A 20,191-nucleotide genomic window follows, 5' to 3' on the forward strand; every position below is an offset into this window, starting at 1 on the left:
CCATTGTGGAGCATACCTTGGACTTGGTAAGTTTACAATTAATATATTTATATTAGAATTATTTAATTAGTAATGATTTGATTTTGATTTAATTATATTTTTTAATTTTCAGGAACATGAGTTACCACGGCCTCCTACTTGTTGGGAGATTTTTACAAAAACACACAAGTCCAAGAATGACACATTTATCGCTCATCACTCACAGACATTAGACATAAGATTTTAAATTTTAAATTTATTTAAAATTTTAGTATAATAATTATTTTTTCTAATCTTAAATTTTATATTAATTTATTTTTAAACAGGTTGAAATGTCAGCTAGAGTTGAACAGGTGTCTCTGCCTGCTGTCGAGGGAGGTGAGAGGCAGACTCTCTCAACCGACCAGTTAAATGAGATATATTATGATGTGGTCGGTGGGAGGAAGAAGAGCTCCATCCTCTACGGTCTAGGGTCTCAGGCGAGAGTCGTATATGATCGTGTGATGGCTCCTAGAGCCAGGGGTCATCCCGGCAGATCATCTGCTGCGATAGAAGCCCTACAATAAGAAAATCAAGAATTAAAGAATCGACTCTCCGCATTAAAGGATTCACAGATGGAATACCAGCAATGGGCACGACAGATGAAGGACTTCATGGATGCCATGGGTTCGATGCCGCAGCGCCCACATGGTTGGACTAAAGATGCGAAGACTCAGGACCCTAATGCCCCTGATGAGTAGCTGCCTGCGACGTATGTTAACATTTCTATTACTTCTAATTGATTTTTAGTTATGACTTGTAAATATGCACTTTCCAAATACCTTGCTTGTTATCATTAATTTATTACTAACTTATCTTATTGTCTTTTTTTTGTAGGATTGGATATTTTGGCTTGGTTAGTTTAAATATTTTTCTGATCAGTTATTGTATTTAAACATTTGATATAGTATCAGTATATTCAGATATTTATATTAGGGTTATTGTACTCAGACTGGATTGCAATGTATTCAGATATTTTGTATTGTGTTTTATATTTAGATATTGTAGTAGTGTGGTTGAATGATATATTTTTGCTTGTATGTTTGTATTCAGATTTGATTATATCTTATTGTATCTTATTGATTCAAATGTAAATAGGAAATTTAGAAAAATAAAAAAATTATTTTTTAAAAAAAATATTAACGACGCAATTATATATATCCGTCGCTAATTTCCAAATTTTTTTATTTTTTATTAAAACTAATGACAAAAATTTATAATTCTGTTACTAATTAGCGACGGAATTACAACATGGCTGAATGAACAGTATAACTTGGATGGATTTTAGTGATGGATATTTATTTTTTCATCGCTAAATAGCGACGGAATCATAATTTGCCGTCGCTATATTATAGTAACGGAAATATATATCCGTCGCTATATTATAGTAACGGAAATATATGTCCATCGCAAAATATAGCTACGAAACTTTAAAATTCATCACTAAATAGCGACAAAACATAAATTCCGTCATTAAGTTGACATCATCGATAAAAAAAATGACGGCATTGTTCCGTTGCTAATCGATCGTTAATATGGATCAACGATCGATTAGAAACAGAATATTCCGTCGCTAGTAGTGCTCCGCCTCGAAGTCGACTGCCCCTAAGTCGAGTGCCCCTACATCCACCAACATTTCACCTTCATCCGTGCCCTGATCCGCCGATGCGACATCGTCTTCCACGACATCACCTATTTATCCAAACACCTCCAGCGGGTGCTCGTCGAGGACCTCGTCGAGGCAGGCGTCCAAGATCTCATCCTTGAAACCTCAGGCAAGATCAGATGGTTGCATGAAGACGAGGCGGGCGACAAAGAACTCAACAGCAGGGAAATTTCCGACTTCTTCAGCATCAAGTAGCTAGGGAGTCTCTCGTTGCACAGAATCATGGTGGGATGCTTTGATGGCCGCCCCCGTCCGTCCATCGCTCTCACCCATCTCACCTCCCTCAAAATGGAACTTTGCATCCTTTACCAGAATGATTTCCTGCCCGCCGTCCTCGCCTCCTGCCCTTTCCTCGAGACTCTGCATTTCATCGGTTGCATTGAACACTACACGAGCAACGTAAGCATCCACTCTGCCTCCATCAAGCATCTAGTCCTATACACAAGTGTTCCTGCATCCATACCATCGACGTCCACTGCCCAAAGCTCGAGTCGCTCATCGTCGACGTCGCCACTGAGCTACACATCGAAGCTCCCAAGGCCCAGAATGCCTCGTTACTTTTCAGCCTTAATCCGCCAGTAGATCCTCCAGATGCATTGACGAAGCTTATCGGAGCTTCTTTTCGAATCGATGACGCTTGGTTCATGCTGAATTCTAGCACGGTCCCAAACGTGAGAGAAGTTCGATCGATTGATAAACTTGACTTTCTTAATCTCTATGCACACTCTAACATAATTTGCTTTGATTGATGGGGTTTAGTAGCAGAAAAAGAAATTGATAGACTTATGTGTCCGGAAGTCAAAGAGGACTTCGTGATCTTCAACCTCGACTTCGATCTGAAAGATCAATCGTCGACTATGATATTGACTCAGTTTCTAGAGAAGTGCAATGATCGACTGTAATATCGAGTTTGATATACGTGTAGATTCTACGCATATACGTGTAGATTCTTTGTTGGACTTATGATTATAGAATCTGCCAATAAGAAGAATGCTGAGCTAGAGGAGGCAGAGGCAATGGAGTGAACGTTTGCCGACTGACCTGGTGGCTATTAAAGTGGAGGTTAAGAAAAAGAGGGAAAGATAAATAATTCTCCTAATTAGTTATTCAAATTTATAAATATATTATCATTTTTTCTCCCACAAACATAGTATAATGGTAAAATATTCTAACTAGAAATAAATATTGTAGAGGTCCGACCGTTTACGATTGGATTATTAAAAAGATATTAATTTTTAATTGATATTAAACTATTTTTTATAATTGCTATAGAAAAAAAAATAACTGTAAGCTGTGATCCGAAGCTAAGGGTGTCAAAAATGGATTTGATCTGTCGGTCCAATTTGAAAAAAAATTAAATTAGAGTAGAAAGTTTTTGGATTCGGATTGAAGATTTTGGATTAGATTGTATTCCAATAGGATTCGGATTAAATTGTTGATTCCGGTAGCTCTGGAAGGATGCAATGTAACGACCCGACCTGTCCGCCCGTGGGAACTCTACTTATCCCGACTCCTATTTTTCTGTGGGTCATGGGCCGTCGACCATCGACCGTGCCGTTACCTTATTAAGACTTTCCACCTCTGTCCAGTGGATTTTTGCCTTCCCCAGATTTGAACTCTAGACCTGCAGGCTAAAGTACTAAAGTTCCTTGAATCTGGTAACCAAGTGAGAGACGGCTAGCTGAGGTGGAGTTGATTGGAGGATTGGATCTCGTCGGAGGAAGCTTGAATCGGGGTGTTGGAGCACGGTGAACCGAAGGGGAAAAGGCTAATAGGTAAGAATCGAAGCTTGATTTCGATTTGTGCTTGGATTGTGAGCTTAGATCTATGATTTCTTAGGTATTCCGGGTCCAGATCTGGTGTTGAATCGATTTTTGGGCTTGGACTTTGGATCGGAGGATTTTTGTTGGCTTGACTGGCGGCTTTGTCTTGGCCGGCAAGGGATTTGGAACCAAGGATCTAGGGTTTGGTTGGAACCGCATAAAGGTAAGTGTATTGAGATGGGTTACTTTGGATTGCTTTGGTTTTTCATGGATCTTGATGTGCTTTTCGGTTCCACAGCTCACTGTTGATAGCCAATCCGATTGGAGAGTTGATTGGTTCGGCTGTGAAGAAGGAGAAGCGAAGCAAGGATTCTAGAGGAACAGATCTAGGGCAAACGATCAATCTGAGGTAAGTCTTGAGCATGATTAGGTTGATTTCTAAATGAGTTGTGTTTCTGTTTGCATGGTGTTGAACATGGTCACGGTTGGTTAATTGTTGCTGTTGGTTGTGTTGAATCTTTAGGACTGTGAACAGAGCTGTGTGGGAAACTTGTGGAGTTTAGCTGGTTGCAAGGGCAAAGGCCGTATTAGAGGTGAATTTTCATTGCTAATTGTTGCTGATTATTGTTATTAGCTTTGGGGGTGGCAGTGATCGATTAGTAGATGGATTTGATTTGATCAGTAACAATTAAGGTTGCTGTGAGAATGATTATTTTGATCGTTCTTGATAATTAGGGATGGTTGGTCGGTAAGGTGACTTTATCTTGTGGATAGTGGTTAGTATCGATCGGTTTGATACCGTAAAATTTATCAGAATTAATCTATTGAAATGTAGGTTAATTATAGTGTTGTATTAGTAAACATTGTGTTATTGACTATTGCAGGACCTTGACTTATTGGTCCTATTACGTGGAGCATATTTTTCTGGGGGTTCTAGTTGTGACGATCACCTGATCAGGTGGGTACCCTGTACTTGGTCAATACAGGAATCTTTTCAGTGCATGAACTATTTCTGTTGTTATCCACCATGTTGGTACCATTGATTCTGATGCTATTATCTAGTTGATACATGTTGATATCTGTTGCTTGATACTTTTCTGTTGACCTTTATGATGATCTGATATTATGTTGTTGACACTTGTTATCCATGCTATTCTCCTAGTTGAGACCTTATACCGTTGTCGTTGATACATGCTGGTTGACCTTATATTGATCCTTGATACCATGTCGATACTCTGGTTAGTTATGCCATCTATCTTGTTGATACTAGTATGATTCATCATCTGATACATGTCTATATGATTCCTGATGGATGAGGTTGTTGAATCATTGACCTATGTCTATTCATGTTGACTCATGTTGAGCATGCTAATTAACTTTAGCTATTACATGTTGGGATGATCACCATACATCCATAATAGTTGTAGTTGTTGTTGTTGTTGTTGGATCTTACCTGCATCGTGTTGTGGTGCCACATAGGTAAGAGGTTGCACTATAGTTGGGTGAGACCAAGACTGGCTACATTGCCCTCTTGCCACACTGCCCCTCCCCACTTATCTATAGTGGCTAGTTGTCGGAGCTGTGCAGTATGTCCTGTCTTGCCCCCAGTTCACTGAGCTCTGGGAGAGTGACTGGGACGACGAGTGCGGACAGTGACGGATATTTTGATTGTGTTGGTTAATACATATTACATGCATTTGTTGGTAGGATTATTACATAGCTTACTTTATTCATATGCTTGTGGATTGTTGCACTTGCTTGCTATGACTATTGCACTTGTATGACATTACATACATGATACATGTAGATTTCTTTATCTGTTGCACAGTATGACTTATTCTGGATTACCATACTGATATAGCTTGATATACCCTTTTGTATAGTAGGATTTATTCCTATTCTGTTCTGTTGATATACCATGATTACTACCATGATCCATGATGTTCCTGTTACTTGTTGTTATTTTCTACTCAGTCTATACCAGTTGTTCTAGTTGTTCCTTATTTTATTCCTGCTATGTATCTTGACATGCACTTCTTCCTGTACCCACTGAGCATCTAATGCTCACTACCCAGACCCTGAGGTTGTTATGCTTTCTCCCCAGGTAGCAGATAGGTACTTGGAGCTTGGAGATTCAGTCAGCTGATGCTATCTCACTTCAGGGGGTCTATATAGTGGTTGGTATGGTTTGAGACTTGTAGTGTTGACATGGATTGTATTGTGTTGGATTTGTATTCGTGGTATTTGTAGTTCGGATTTACGATGTTTTTCCGTTTCGTCGATTTTGCTTATTGTGGACATTGTGCATGTGATATTAGTGTTATGGCCGTGTAGGCCTTATTTTGCATGGATATGTGTATGTGTGATGTGTTAAGGATGTGTAATCCTTATTCCAGCCGTCTGTGGCTGTGTATGCATGTTTGTATTAGGGAAATTGTCATAGTTACTGGGGAGATACTGTCGAAATTTTTTGGACGGCCTTCCCGGGGCGTGACATGCAAACTGATATGGATCGTCGAGGCTAGTATTCAACATTATCTTCGTAAACGATATTGCTTCGCTACGGTGCTTATGGATAGCAGCAATTCATTCCAAAGATACAACGATGAACGTCTCAGAATAGTAGCACTTAAAATTTTCGTAGGTTTTTTGGACTCCGAATGCACAAGATGAAATGAATGCTCAAAGAATGAGAAGAATCGATGAATTCGATGAAATTTCCAACATCTGGAGGGATCTATTTATACCAAATGAAGAGGTTAAATACCCTTTGGGTGAGAGGATGTGTCATTTGGGCTGGATTGATCTGGATCGTCCAATCTGAAGGGTTGTAACCCTTCACATAGCTCACTTAATCTCATCCATCAGATCTAAAGGGTTGTGACCCTCAGATCTCTCCTTTGGTCGTCAGCCGTCGAATCTGGATCAATTGATCAATTCGATCTGACCCTTCAAATCAAATTTCATCCCAAGCGGTCAGATCGTGACTCTTCACGATCCAACGCTCCATATCGCATCACATGCGATCCATCACACCTCTTTGCAGTTACCATTCGTTCGCCCAGTCAACAGTCCAGTCATCTCTCTTTGCCCACGTGGATGCCACATAGGCACTGTCACGTCACATGTGAGCTTGACACGTCACCCGAATGCCACATAGGCATTGCCACATCATCTGGAGCATAAAATTAAGCTCCTCAATGCTCCTCGCGACGATGCGTATATGCATCGACAAAGCATCCATTGCGCGTGTGCGGGTGTGCGCGCGTGGCGGGCAACGGGCACATGAGCTTTTTGTGTTAACTCTATTAACATAACATCATTTATAAGGAAAGGAAGTTCATCGAAAATTTCCGATGTGGGACTATTCTCCATGCATTTCCTTATATAATATTAATTAATAATTAATATTATTATGGGCCGACTTTAAATAATTAATTTCTCATTCATCCTTAATCAGTTTTGAGCAAATTAATAGTCTAAATCTATCCACACGAAACGTAGATTTTGATTTTGAAGTCAATTGCAACTTTCATCGATTGATGGCACCTTAATTTTTTTCAAAATCTTATTGATCCTTTTAAGGCCCTAGTATCGAGCATAAATTCGAGTGGGCCTGGATTACCTAGATTTAGGATTTAATTTTTTTTAAAGATTAAATCAAATTTTATTTAAAACTTAAGATACTTTAATGTACATCAATAGTAAAATATTAGTATGACAATGATAAAATATTAAGATAATAATAATAAATTATTAAAAAATAATAATAATAATAAAATATATATTTTTAATTAGTTGGATTATTCGCGTTGGTTAAATTATGCAAGTTCAGATTTAGATTTAGAGTTTTAGAGATGAGTTCAAATTCAAATTGAGATTTTTTTATAAAATTTTTATTTCAATCCGACTAGACTATTTGATACCCCTGGCTATCCAAAGAGTGACCATTAGATTATAAAAAATATATATTAATTTCTAATTGATATTAAACTATGTTTATAATTGCTATAGAAAAACAATGACGGTTAAGTTTTTAACTTTATAAATTAATTGATATTATAACGATGTAAAAAAGTAAATAAATAAAATAATGATCTTAAATTTAAAAATTACTTAGGTCAATCAACTAAGAACGAGTCTTTCTAATATAATTTTTTTATCTTAATTTTCTATTTTAGAAATTTTTAATACTGTAATTTTTAACTTTATTATTATTTATTTGATCAGTTATAAAATTTATAACGGCGGCGATATTTCAATCCCTACTCCTTCACCCGCCTACTGATGGCAGACCACGACGAGAGCCCGCGTGCAGCAGCAGCAGCAGGATGGAGCGCCTGAGGACCGCTTCACTTCTCTCCCCAACGACATCCTCTTTTCCATCCTATCCTTGCTCACCATCAAGCAGTGCGCCGCCGCCTCCCCTCCTTCATCCCCCTCCTCGACGCCTTCCACGTCAACGTGCAGTGCGTGCTCCTCTCCAGCAGATATGACATATCGTCTTTCACAAAGTCACCGGACTCACCGCTGGCGCCTCTCCTGCAAAACCGCATCTTCCCCCGCGCCCTGGTCCGCCAATGCCATATTGTCTTCCACAATGGCGTTGATTTACCCAAACGCCTCCAACATCTGCTTTTCAACGGCCTCGCCGAGACGGGCGTCCAAGACCTCATCGTCGAATCCACCGGCTATGGATGGCTCAACCTCGGCGGCAGGGACTCCGGGGTCTTCAGCATTAGGTCCCTGCGGAGTCTCCGCTTGCGCAGGATCCGACTGTGGAGACGCCTCCCTCGCCGCCCCTCCGCCTCCTTCGCCTGCCCCCTCTTCACTTCCCTCACGATCGAATTTTGCTTCCTTCGCGATCGTTTCCTGCGCCGCCTCCTCGCCTCATGCCCCTTCCTCGAGACACTGCAACTCATCTGTTGTTACAGTAAGGATTTCAGCATAGACAAACTAAACATCCACTCCGCCAATCTCAAGCATCTAGTCCTGCTCTATAAGGCCGCCGTCGTCCGCGCCATCGACGTCCGCGTCCCAAAGCTCGACTCCCTCGTCGTCAAAGTCGTTGATAAGATGCACATCGAAGCGCCCAAGGCCCAGACCGCATCGTTCTTTCTTGCTTTCATATCGCAGAAAGATCCTTCAGTCGCATTGATGAATCTTTTCAGAGACCCTTTCCTAAGCGGATTCGCTTGCCTCATGCTGAATTCTAATAAAACCCCAAACGTGAGAGAAGATAGATCAATTGATCGATCGATAAAGCTAACCTTCTTTAATTTTTATGCATGCATAACCTAATTTGCCTTGATTGACAGGGATTAGCAAGAATCGATGAATTTATTCCTCCAGAATACAGAGAGGAGGGCATAATCTTCAACCTCGATTTCAATCTGAAAGATCAATCGTCGACTACGATATTGACCCAGTTGCTCAAGAAGTGCAATTTTTGCAATACCAAGTTTGATATACGTGTAGATTCTACGTGTATGCAAAGCAGCAGCACTGCAACAGCAAGGGACGATGACAACGAACACTCGACCGGATTGGAGCTGATTAACTTACAAATGATGATACCGGAGAGGAGATTTGAAAGGTTTCTCTCGAATCGGAAGAAGATGAAGAAATTTAAACATACAGGATTGGAAATGCTGAGAAAGCGCACCAGTAGGGAGCAGTTCTTGGATACATTAGCATCGGAGGAGTCTTTGTTCCAAGTATCTTCTAGTATTGCTAATTGTATTGAAATGAAAATTTAGTGTGTGTTTTTTATTTGTTCATTTTTCGAAAGAGTAATTTAGTTTTGTTTTAAAATTTTATTAGGAAGAATAAATCGTAATCAATAGGATTAAGATGTATTAGTTGCAGGAATAATTTAATTTAAGAGTTAATTTTAAAATCAAATTCTTTCTAAATCCTATATTTCTTTCTTTCTTTTTTTTCAGAATTCATCATCCTAACAGTTTCACATGATCGATCTCTACTCTTTCCTTCTTAAACCTTACAATTTTATCATCATTATCTCCACAGAATTGTTATTTCATCGCACGTCACAACTAGAATCTCTTGGATTATAGCATATCCACCCTCAAATATCTATTGTTTTTTTTAGTAGTCACAAAAGTTAAGTTTTCTACACCCGCCTAAGTATAGCTTGTCCAACTGATCAATTTATGGTCAGACGGATTAAGCCATCATATGGTGTGACAAGACAAGCTAATTCATCATCTGAGTGGATTGGAAAATCTTAAACTCAACTTAATCCAAAATGGATTACAGGTTAGGCTGACCAACCCACGGTACTAGACTGTCAAAAAAAATAAAAATATAATAAATTTTAAATTTGGATTACAATTTACATAGGTTATTTGGACATGTGTATGTCATTGTTTAAAACTCCATCAGTGTGAATACCATTAATCTATGTCGTTTATGCATGTTTTTATGGTTAATTTGTTGGAACTTATGATTTGTACCCTAATAAAATAAGATTTTATAGATAGATTTTTAAGATTAAATTAAAATTTATTTTAAATTATAAATAAATCAGAGACGGATTTTTTAAAGAAATTATTAATCTAATTTATTTAAATAAAAGATAATATAAAAAATTTAAGATGGAATTTAAAATAAATTTATAAAATAAAATTTATATATAAAAATAAATACAAATTAAAATAGAATCTGATTTAGAATTATATTTGTAAAAAAATTTATTATAAATTTTTTTAAAAAAGAATAAAATTCTATTTTTAATTTATATAAATTAAAAAGAAATGTATTAATTAGATAATTATAATTTTATTTTATTTTAATAAATTGAATCTTCTTTAATTTATTTTCTATTTTCAAGTATCTCATTGTAAACGAGGATCTAATATTAGATTATTCTTCTTATTCTTCTCTTCCGCCCATCCATTGCTAGTACTACCATGCGCGACACTACTAACCACGTCCCTCGACTTGATCGCGTCAAGTGGCCAAATAACCTGACCTATCCATAAATCTCATAATGGTTTTTTCTCTCGATAAAATAACATAAACATATAAATAAAATATTGATGTGGTTCACAATTAATCTACATTTACAAGAAAAATAAATTCATATAAAATGAAAATAAAAGTTAATTAATTAGATAAATCTGATGTCCAAACCTTGTTCGAAGGACCTTTTAATCTTTTCTCAACCAGAATCGGATCTTATATGAGGCCAAATCAGAGTCAGACCTTCTATGAGGCCAGACGCAAGTAGCCACCTCAGGAACTTGACTTACATAGGGGTTTAAATTTTTTAATTATATTTGTATTGTTAACGGTTTACAAATAAAAAAAAAAAGTTAAAGACGACTCAATTAATATTTAGGAATTTCTCTGAGACTATATCAGTATTACTCAACTTGAGTTATGAATACTAATAAAAAAAATTCTCGAGATGGAGATCAAATAAATTAAAATTTTCATAGTACATTCAAATGCACATGTTCAACAGACGAAAAGATTAGAACTATTCACTCGACTCTTTCAAGAAATATAAACTAAATCTTAATTCATAAATATTAAATTTTTTACTATAATTGTTAGTTAATTGACCGATTAACGTAAAAGAATAAATTTAAATTATCTAAATCAAATAACTAATTTCATAAGATTTATTCTTGATTACTATTTTAAATATTTAATATTATTTCTTGTGGGACAGAAGCCTTGGCCGAGCCTATCTTTTGTCCAGAGCTCTCGGACGCGGTCGTCGCGGAAGTCTCGGCCGAGCTGGTTGGCGATTTTGATGCCTCAAGGATGGTCTTGTCCCATTTGAGGTACTTGGAGGCCATCCACTGTTTGTCTGCAACAAAGGAAACAAAACTAAGTTAACACTCACAGATGCTCGTAAGAGGGAAAAAAGCCTTACTGATTGGCTGGGACAACTTTGCTGTCTGAGCCCAGTATAAAAGGCCTTCCTCGCCCACTAGCCGGTCAACGTCGTATTGAAGACCTAATAACAACTCAGACGTCTCTTGGTAGACCGAGTCCTCCTTAAATAAACCTAGAAGGGGTTGACTCGGGAGTTCTCTCAACCACTTGGAAGGAAGGTTGCAGGGACTCGGAGGACGAAGGAAGAAGAACCGATCCTTCCAACCCCTGTGAGAAGTCGGGTAATTATCCAAAAAGTTATGTCCGACTCGTAAAGTAAAAAACACCCTCTTCTTTCATCTTCGAGAAGAAAAAGAAGTGAAAAACGCGAGGATTGGGAAGGATCCCGTACACTCGGAAAATTAGAAAAGCCCCGCACAGGAGACGGAAAGAATTCGGAGCTAGTTGGTTCAGAGGGATACCAAAATACCTAGAGACATCTAAGAAGAACTCGGGGATGGGAAACCTGAGTCCTCCTTCTAATTGATCTAGGAAGAAGGTGATGCAACCAGGGGGAAGAAGACCGGAGCGATGGTGGCGTTTGGGGACCTTGATCTTATACTCGCTAGGGATACCGAACCGTCGCCTAACTTCCAAGCGGGATTCGGTGGTGAAGACAGAAGACTTGGCTCGTACCACACCTCTTTGGACTCTAACGACGACCCTTCCTCCGACAGATCTGGCGAGGTTTCTTCTTCCGCTGAGGACGATGATACCCAAACCTCTTTTGACCCCGACGACACCCAAACTGCCTCTGAGGAAGACGACATCCCTAATGACTCTAAGAAACAGGGAGGAGGGAGAAGATGAGAAACTAGTCTTACTGAGGAGGAGAAGCGATTTGCCGGGGAAGAAAGAAGACAGGAGAGGCTGTTATCGTCGAAGATGCAGTTGCTCTGCAACTTCCGCTCGTCAGCCTTTTATTCAAGGAAATGGCGAATCCACGCCGTCCGATTTGATAGCGATAAAAGGGAGGGATTTGATAGCCACCGCACGATGAGCACAGCCCCCTAAGCAGATCTCATGCTGTCATAATGACGATACGCGAGTCACATCGGAAGTCGTATTTCATTAATGGCTTACCTCGTAAATAGCATGTGTCTTACTGCGCACGCACGCGCCGCCATCCCGTTGTCAGTTGTCAATCGTCCGCCACATGGCAGAAGGGCGTATTGACTCCCGAGGAGGTCATCTCCAACTCGAAAGATTGGAGCCCCCATTCGGGTCGTACTCAGGCAGGGTCCAGTCGGCCCTTTAGTTCAGCGAGGATAAATATAAGGCTAAAGATTTTCCCTCTGCCAGCGACCGACTGGAGGATGCGGAGCGCCGAAAAATTCTTTGATGAGAACCCCCTAAATCAATCTGTACCCTTTTCAGACTCACTACAAGGCGGTGATCCGCGAAAGACCCGAATCAATCACACAAGGCGCAGTTCTTAGGAAATATAAAGACAAGACAGACAATTCCGACAGAAGAAGCATTCTATTTCAGCAAAATCTTAGTACATGAAGGTTACAAAAGACCTCTCCTCTCGGACTTGGGCGGCTCACTCCAAACTCTATCTATGTCTAACAGATCGGGATCGAAGTCTAGAGGAAATAGCTTGGCCTCGCCCACTTGCTTCACTGCTCCCTCGAAGCCACGTTGCAGCATTAGGGCCGCCTTCTGTTCGAAGAAGTCGATGTAATCGTCTGACTGCAGCCAGGCATCCTTGGCGGCCTACAGGCGGCGCGACTCCCCTTTCTGGTAGGCCGTGAGCTCGGCCGCTACTCATGCTGCCTCGGCTCGAGCTTTCTCTAGCTCTGCTTCGAGGCGTCGCCACTCCTCCTTCTCTTCCTCCAGTCGCTTCTGCTGTGAAGCGGAGTTCTCGAGTATTCGGGACAATTCTTCCTCCTGCTTCTCCAGCTGAGCGCGAGCTAAGGCAAGCTCTGCGTTCTTAGCACGGGCCGCCTCTGCCTCCTGCTCTAAGGCTGCCAGCTTGTCCTGCGCCTCGAGCAGATCAGCTCGGCGCTGATCTGCCTCTTCATTGCTTTTTAAGGCACTGGCCCGCGCCTCGTCACGTTCCCGGAGCAGCTCTGAGCCCTGGGCCTTCAGCTTTTCCAACTCTACCTTCACCGCCATGAACTGGCGGTTCAGACGGTTCAGCCTGTGGTGCACCTCCAAGTGTTCCGCCCAGGACTGTCATCAAAGAAAATCGTTAAGTCCATCACTTAGCAGAAAATAAGCCAAGAAAGCCTTACCCGGAGGTGGTGGAAGTTGCTGCGATAGCAAAGTTCCGCAATCGTAGCCTCGGTGAAAGACTCAGTACCGAGCACGGCTCGGACACGATTTATCACGCCCAACACGTCGTCGGGCGAGATGGGCTCGTCTGCCAGCACGTGCGTCAGTTGCATGTCCTGAAACTCCCTTCGGGAAGAGGATGCCTGCCCGCCCTCGGATGATTCAGCCGGGCTAGACCCCGTCAACCTTCAAACACTCGGAGCGAAGAGCACCTCCGCGGGCTTGGCCTCGGATCTCAGTTCAGCCGAAGACGTCCTCACAGTCTCCTTCGGGAGGTTGGCCGACTCCGTCAGCGGTGGTTCCACCTCGGTTGGGGGAACCGACATCTCCTCCTCCGCTAGATCCGGACAAATCAGTTCGTCACCCATCAGCTGGGGCAGCTGTGCCAGCTCAACAGTCTGCTCGGTCCTAGGGGGCGTTGGATCTTCTCCCTGCGGGCGCTGTGCCGACTTGCTCCCCTTCGACGTCTCGGATTTCTTAGGGCGCTTTGGCCTCTTTTCATCTGTAGATCGGTGATGGCGTTTCTTCTTGGAATGAGACTTAGAAGGCCTGGGAGGACGATCCGCCTCCCTGCGTTCCCGTTGCACTCCCGACTCCGTCCGAGCGAGACGGTCTCCCCGAGTAGCTGCCAGAGTCTCGGACAGATTAGCTTCTGCTCGATCCTCTTGCGGGGCCTCCGCCGTGGAAGTCCCGGTAGTGATGGTGGGAGTCAAGAAGGCCCCGAGGACGGCTTGGTCTTACTTCACGTGCTTGTTCAGCGAGGCCCCCATCCAGATGTCAGCTGCAAAAAGATAGAAGCATTCAGTTAGTTATTACAAAAGAACTAGGGCGCGCGCTCCTTACCAAAGGGTCGCATCAGCTCGGTAGCAATCAGGCTTAAGCCACCTCAATGTAGCAAGACCTTCTCGGACATCAGCTTTTGGATGTCGAACCGCAAGCCTTTCAGCAAGTCAGTCATCGCCCAGACCTCCGGATCGGTCTTGAGGAGTCGTAGCCGAGGCGGAGACGGGAGCTCACATTGCCACTCGGCAGGAAAAGGGAGCGGACTCGGGAATTGGACGAAGAAGAATCTCTTCTTCCACCCCTTATGCAACGTCGGGTACTTACTTAGAAAGTTGATTCCGGGCTTGGCATTAAAGTAGAACACGCCATCTTCCTTCTTTTTCAAATAGAAAACAAGTGGAAGATGAAAGGGTGCAAGGGGATTTGATACAAATGGAAGACGAGGGCGACACCGCAGAGAAGACGAAAGGAATTAGGAGTAAGCTGGTTGAGAGGGATATGGAAGTAAGTCGAGATGGCGTAGAAAAACTCCAGAACCGGAAAGCGAAGGCCACCTTCGAGTTGACCCTAGAAGAAAGCTATGCTACTTGGTGGAGGTGAACAGGGTCTCTGGGTCGACTCAGGCGCCAGAATCCTGAGGTCGGCAGGGATCTCATACGTTAACCTAGTGGTAGGGATGGTTGCTTGGAGAAAGGTGGACTTCACTGACTCATACCAAGGACCTACGGGGCTATCTGAGGACATTTTTAAAGAAGAAGGAGGAACATCACTTATGTGATCGGAAAAGGAGGAAGCGAAGATCGAAAATCGCTGGAGGAGAAGGCGAGAAGCAGACGAAGGCAGGAGACGAAGAAGATGGGATTGCGTGGCCGCCGTGCGCCTTACGACTTACCCTATATATCCGTCGCCCTAGTCAAGCGGAGCTGTCTGATCGGGCGGTGGAGAGGGTGGGAACACATAACAACCATCCGATGGGCTCAATTCCCCAAATCGATCTTCCACGCCATGATGGCGATTCACCTGTCTCGTCGGACAGCACGCCCTCATTAATGGCACATTGGAAAAGAATCCGCCACATCATTGGTGGATCAGACCGTTATAGGCTCAACGAGCCATGCAGATCTCTCCTCACGCGCCCCTAGAGGGTGCGGACCCTTCATAACGACTTGATACTACTAGGACGCGAGGCCACTGCCACACTGGTCTAGTCAATCGAACTCCTTTCTCCTTCGACTAGACTAGAGGGAAGGCTTGTGTTATGGTCGTATGGGTTGAGCGCGGTTAGTCGAATCCAACGGAAGGTGTCGGGTGCGATGCCTTATGACCAGAAGCATAGACCGAGCCGAGTCCTTTGAAACCGCCTAGCCGAACCCCCAGAAACCTCCTTAAATCCAGACGTGCAGACCGAATCGGGAGGGGCAAGCCTGAAACTCCGAGACGATTCTCAACTCGGTCCCAAACCCTCATCAGTATGGCTCCACCCAGCTGAGTCCACCGAATCGAGTCCTCTCACGTCTATATGACAGGTTCGGCGTAGCTGATGTCTTCGAAACGGAGCTACCCCGCATTGCCCGAATGGACTCAGTCGGCCCCGGCCCTCCCCATCGAAGCTACTCCCTCCGACGTTCGAATGGGCCCAGTCGAATCGGGCTCCCTTAAGGATAGGTGTCTCCTGGAGCCAGATCGAGTCGCCAACCGAGAGATCCCTCTATTCGATTCGGTTCTGCGCCGGCACACGTTTGAGCCGAATCGACTCCTAACGGCTCTCCATGTTCCTGTTTTAATTCTGGAAAAGACCACTACCCTATCGTACGGTTGTGAATGTTCTCCTGACACTTCTGCAGCTCATCATGACAAATCTTCGATAAACAGTGGAACACTCCTCCTTAAATGCAAGTCAGTGATGGGACGCAAGTGCTGACTATATACCCCTCTTTGACACATTCATAACGACGATGTGACTTTAGTCACATTCTTGATGTGACCTGACCTCCTCAACTTATATAAAAGGTCAGTTTGTTGCCGTGGGGAGGTATGCAATCTCATATCCTTAACTGTTAGTTCTTACTCCTTTCTCTCCCTCACGAACTGACTTAAGCATCGGAATAGTCATAGCAGGACACTCCTGACCTGCCTCCTCACAATCTTTGTACCTGCAGGTGCTCTTCCCAACTCTTCATTCCATACCCTGCTTAGTCCTTTGGAGTCATGGTGCTGAAGAAGACGGTCAAAACTTTCAAGAACGAATCTCAATAGGAACAATGACTTTTTTTTTTATCTCTAGGTAGAATAACATAAACATATAAATAAAATATTGATATGGTTCACAATTAATCTACATGTACAAGAAAATAAATTCATATAAAATGAAAATAAAAATTAAATTAGATAAATATAATGTCCAAACCTTGTGGGAAGGACATTTTAATCTTTCCCAATTAGAATCGAATCTTATATGAGGCCAAATCAGAGTCAGACCTTCTATGAGGCCAGACAAGTAGCCACCTCCAGAACTTGACTTAGAGAGAGACTTAATTTTTTAAATTATATTTGTAATGTTAACGGTTTACAAATAAAAAAAAGTTAGAGACAACTGAATCAATATTTAAGAATTTCTCTGGGACTCTGTTAACATTACGCAACTTGAGTTATGAGCACTAAAAAAAAATTCACGAGACAAAGATCAAATAAATTAAAATTTTCATAGTACATTCAAATGCACATGTTCAAAAGACAAAAAGATTAGAACTATTCACTCGACTCTTTCAAGAAATATAAACTAAATCTTAATTAATAAATATTAAATTTTTTACAATAATTGTTAGTTAATTGACCGATTAACGTAAAAGAATCAATTTAAATTATCTAAATCAAACAACTAATTTTTTTCATAAGATTTATTCTTGATTACTATTTCACACATTCAATACCGTATTTTTTTTATCTGTATCATATTTATTAGGTTAGTAAACAAAATTATATATATTTTATATCATCTGTTATTTTTTTTTTAATTAGAACCGCCAATGGGCACCGCGTTTAAATCGCAACCGCCCACAGCTATAAATGGTGAGGAGGCAGCAGATCTAGGCAATTCCTTCCATCCCGACGCCACGCCCTGATCGATGACGTACCGGTGTGAGCAGGAGGAAAGCGCATCGGAGGAGGACCGTCTTACTTCCCTCTCCGAAGACCTCCTCATCTTCATCCAATCTAATTTCCTATCCATCAAGCACCGCGTCGCCCTCTCCGCCGTCTGCTCCCGCTTCCGGGACCTCCTCCCCTCCATCCCCCGACTCGACACCTTCCGACTCGATGTAGGGAGCCCCTCCGGCGGCGTCGACATCCACCAAGAGTTGACCTTCCCCCGTGCCCTGATCCGCCAATGCCACATCGTCTTCCACGACAACGCCGATTTACCCAACCGTCTCAAGCAGCTGCTCGTCGAGGGATTAGTCGAGGCGGGCGTGCAAGACCTCATCCTCGAAGCCTCCCAGTACTGGCACTACGACCGGTTAAACCTCAACGGCGGGGATTCCGGCTTCTTCAGCATCACGTCCCTGCGGATTCTCTGCTTGCGCAGGATTTGTTTGTGTGAACACTTCTATCACCACCCCTCCTCGCCCTTGGGCTGCGCCTTCCTCACCACCATCAAAATAGAATTTTGTGTCCTTCGCGATGATTTCCTGCGCAACCTCTTCGCCTTCTGCCCTTTTCTTGAGACTCTGCAACTCGTCTGTTGCTATGGTCTCAATCGCGACATAGACAAATTGAGCATCCACTCCGCCTCCCTCAAGCATCTAGTCCTCTACATGAACCCCTACGTTCGCGCCATCAATGTCTGCTGCCCAAAGCTCGAGTCCCTCGTTGTCAACGTCGTCAATAAGCTTCACATCGAAGCCCCCAAGGTCCGGACCGCATCCTTACTTCTCGCCTTCATGCAGTGGAAAGATCCTTCAGTTGCATTGAAGAATCTTTTCAGAGCCCCTTTCCTAAAGGGATTCTTTTGCCTCATGCTAAATTCTAGCACAGCCCAAAACGTGATAGAAGCCCAAAAGGTGAGAGGAGATCGATCGATAAAACTGATGTTCTTTAATTTTTATGCTTGCATAATCTTAACATAATTTATACTTTGATCGACAGATATTAGTTGCAAGAATTGATGAATGTAGACGTCTGAAAGGTCGAGAGGACCACATGATCTTCAACCTCCATTTCAATCTGAAAGATCCGTCGTCGACTACGATATTGGCCGAGTTGATGAAGAAGTGCAATAACTGCAATAACGAGTTTGACATATGGGCAGATTCTACACATATAGAGAGCACCAATGAAAACAATCACTTGCTCCATGGCTCGACAGGATTGGAACTGATTAACTTACAAATGGCAATGCCGGAGAAGAGATTCAAAGGGTTTCTCTCAAATCAAAAGAAGATGAAGAAATTTAAGCATACGGGATTGGAATTACTGAGAAGGCGCACAAGCAAGGAGCAGTTCATTGGTATATTAGCATCTGAGGAGTCTCTCTTCCAAGTATCTTCCAATATGGCTAACATTATTGAAATGAAAATTTAATATTTTTTTCTTTTGTTGAAATATTTAATAAATTTCTATTATACTTTTGAAATAGATTTAAAAAACTGGAACACCATACGGTTGGACTCAGCTTGGTTATTTTATCAACATTTTAATTGACTTTAGATTTGACTCAGTTTAATTATTTTATCAAATAAATTTGCACATGATAAAATTTAACTCGAAAATAACTATTATTACATATTAAAATTAATTAAAAATTTTAGTTTAACTTGGTTAACAATATTATACACAAAATATTTTATTAAATTAATTAAAATTATTTTAATTAGGGGCTTTATTTTATTTTATTTTTTTAAATGGACCTTTTAATGATTATAATAATTAAAGATATTTTTTTATTTTTTTCTATTTAAAAGTTAATTTTATAATACTTTTTCTAAGACCATCTCTTCCACCTACAATAGTTATTATCAAAATAGGTTTAAAAATAATGATTTAAAAACACAACTTGTTAGGAGTTAAATTTTTATCGAATAGTACAGATAAAAAATAAATATTTTTTAAAAAATAATTTTTTGAAAATAAAATTGAATATAAATTATAAATAAGTTTGATAAAAGAAAAGAAATTTAAAGATCATTTGATTAAAAAAAATTTAAAATTAATATATCTACAATAAAAAATTAGAAAAACATGGACAATCAATCATACGTTTAATCTTTATGATATAGTAATTATATTTTTATTTTATAAGAATTAGTGATTAATTATAATTGGCACATTTTCTATCAAAACAAGTTTATAAAAAAAATCTTGACTTTTCTTGTTATAATAAGGAAATAAATATCCTAAAATTAATAATTTTAAAGAAAATAAATTAACAGGCCCATGTCAGATAAAAGCTGGGGTGTTGTTTCGACAGTAGGTTCTTATCAACATAGTGGTACCGTGCCTCCAAAAATCTCATAGGGGGTTCTTTGATATGAGATTGTTTCAGCGATAGGGTCATTCACTATAAAAAGTTTATCCAAGACAGTTTAAAATGAGATAGAAATGAAGTGTTAGGCAATTACGCTTGCAGTCAAAGCGTGAGAGTTGCATGCCCTAGGGTTTCATCTTCATCTTGTTCGCCACCGCCGCCGATGCAGCTGCTATTGGTGGGGGAGGAGGGCGAGCTGGAGATGTCGGAACAGGGCCCTCCAGTGGGTGGAAGTCAGCCAACGTCGGTGAC

The 20,191-nt window shown here is 41.3% G+C and overlaps 1 protein-coding gene and 1 pseudogene across 1 annotated transcript; both read left to right on the plus strand.

The window, feature by feature from the left end:
* Nucleotides 1-1,906: 1,906 nt before the first annotated feature.
* LOC141831100 (uncharacterized) lies at nt 1,907-9,206 on the plus strand (annotated as a pseudogene).
* An 8,337-nt stretch (nt 9,207-17,543) lies between these two features.
* LOC141830314 (uncharacterized) lies at nt 17,544-18,996 on the plus strand. The gene is made up of 2 exons (XM_074717762.1): nt 17,544-18,505; nt 18,591-18,996. Exons 1-2 carry the CDS (start codon nt 17,544-17,546, stop codon nt 18,994-18,996), a joined length of 1,368 nt encoding a protein of 455 aa, XP_074573863.1.
* The last annotated feature ends 1,195 nt before the right edge of the window (nt 18,997-20,191 follow it).

This window comes from Curcuma longa, chromosome 6, assembly GCF_044706935.1.
Source record: "Curcuma longa cultivar G26 ecotype Majalengka, Jawa Barat chromosome 6, ITB_CL_G26_1.1, whole genome shotgun sequence".
NCBI lineage: Eukaryota > Viridiplantae > Streptophyta > Magnoliopsida > Zingiberales > Zingiberaceae > Curcuma > Curcuma longa.

Bases quoted from the DNA above. Each gene is read 5' to 3' on its own strand.
- LOC141830314 (XM_074717762.1), top strand. From the start codon at position 17,544: ATGACGTACCGGTGTGAGCAGGAGGAAAGCGCATCGGAGGAGGACCGT. The intron at 18,506-18,590 runs GTTCTTTAATTT...TGATGAATGTAG, and splicing joins GATCGATCGATAAAACTGAT to ACGTCTGAAAGGTCGAGAGG.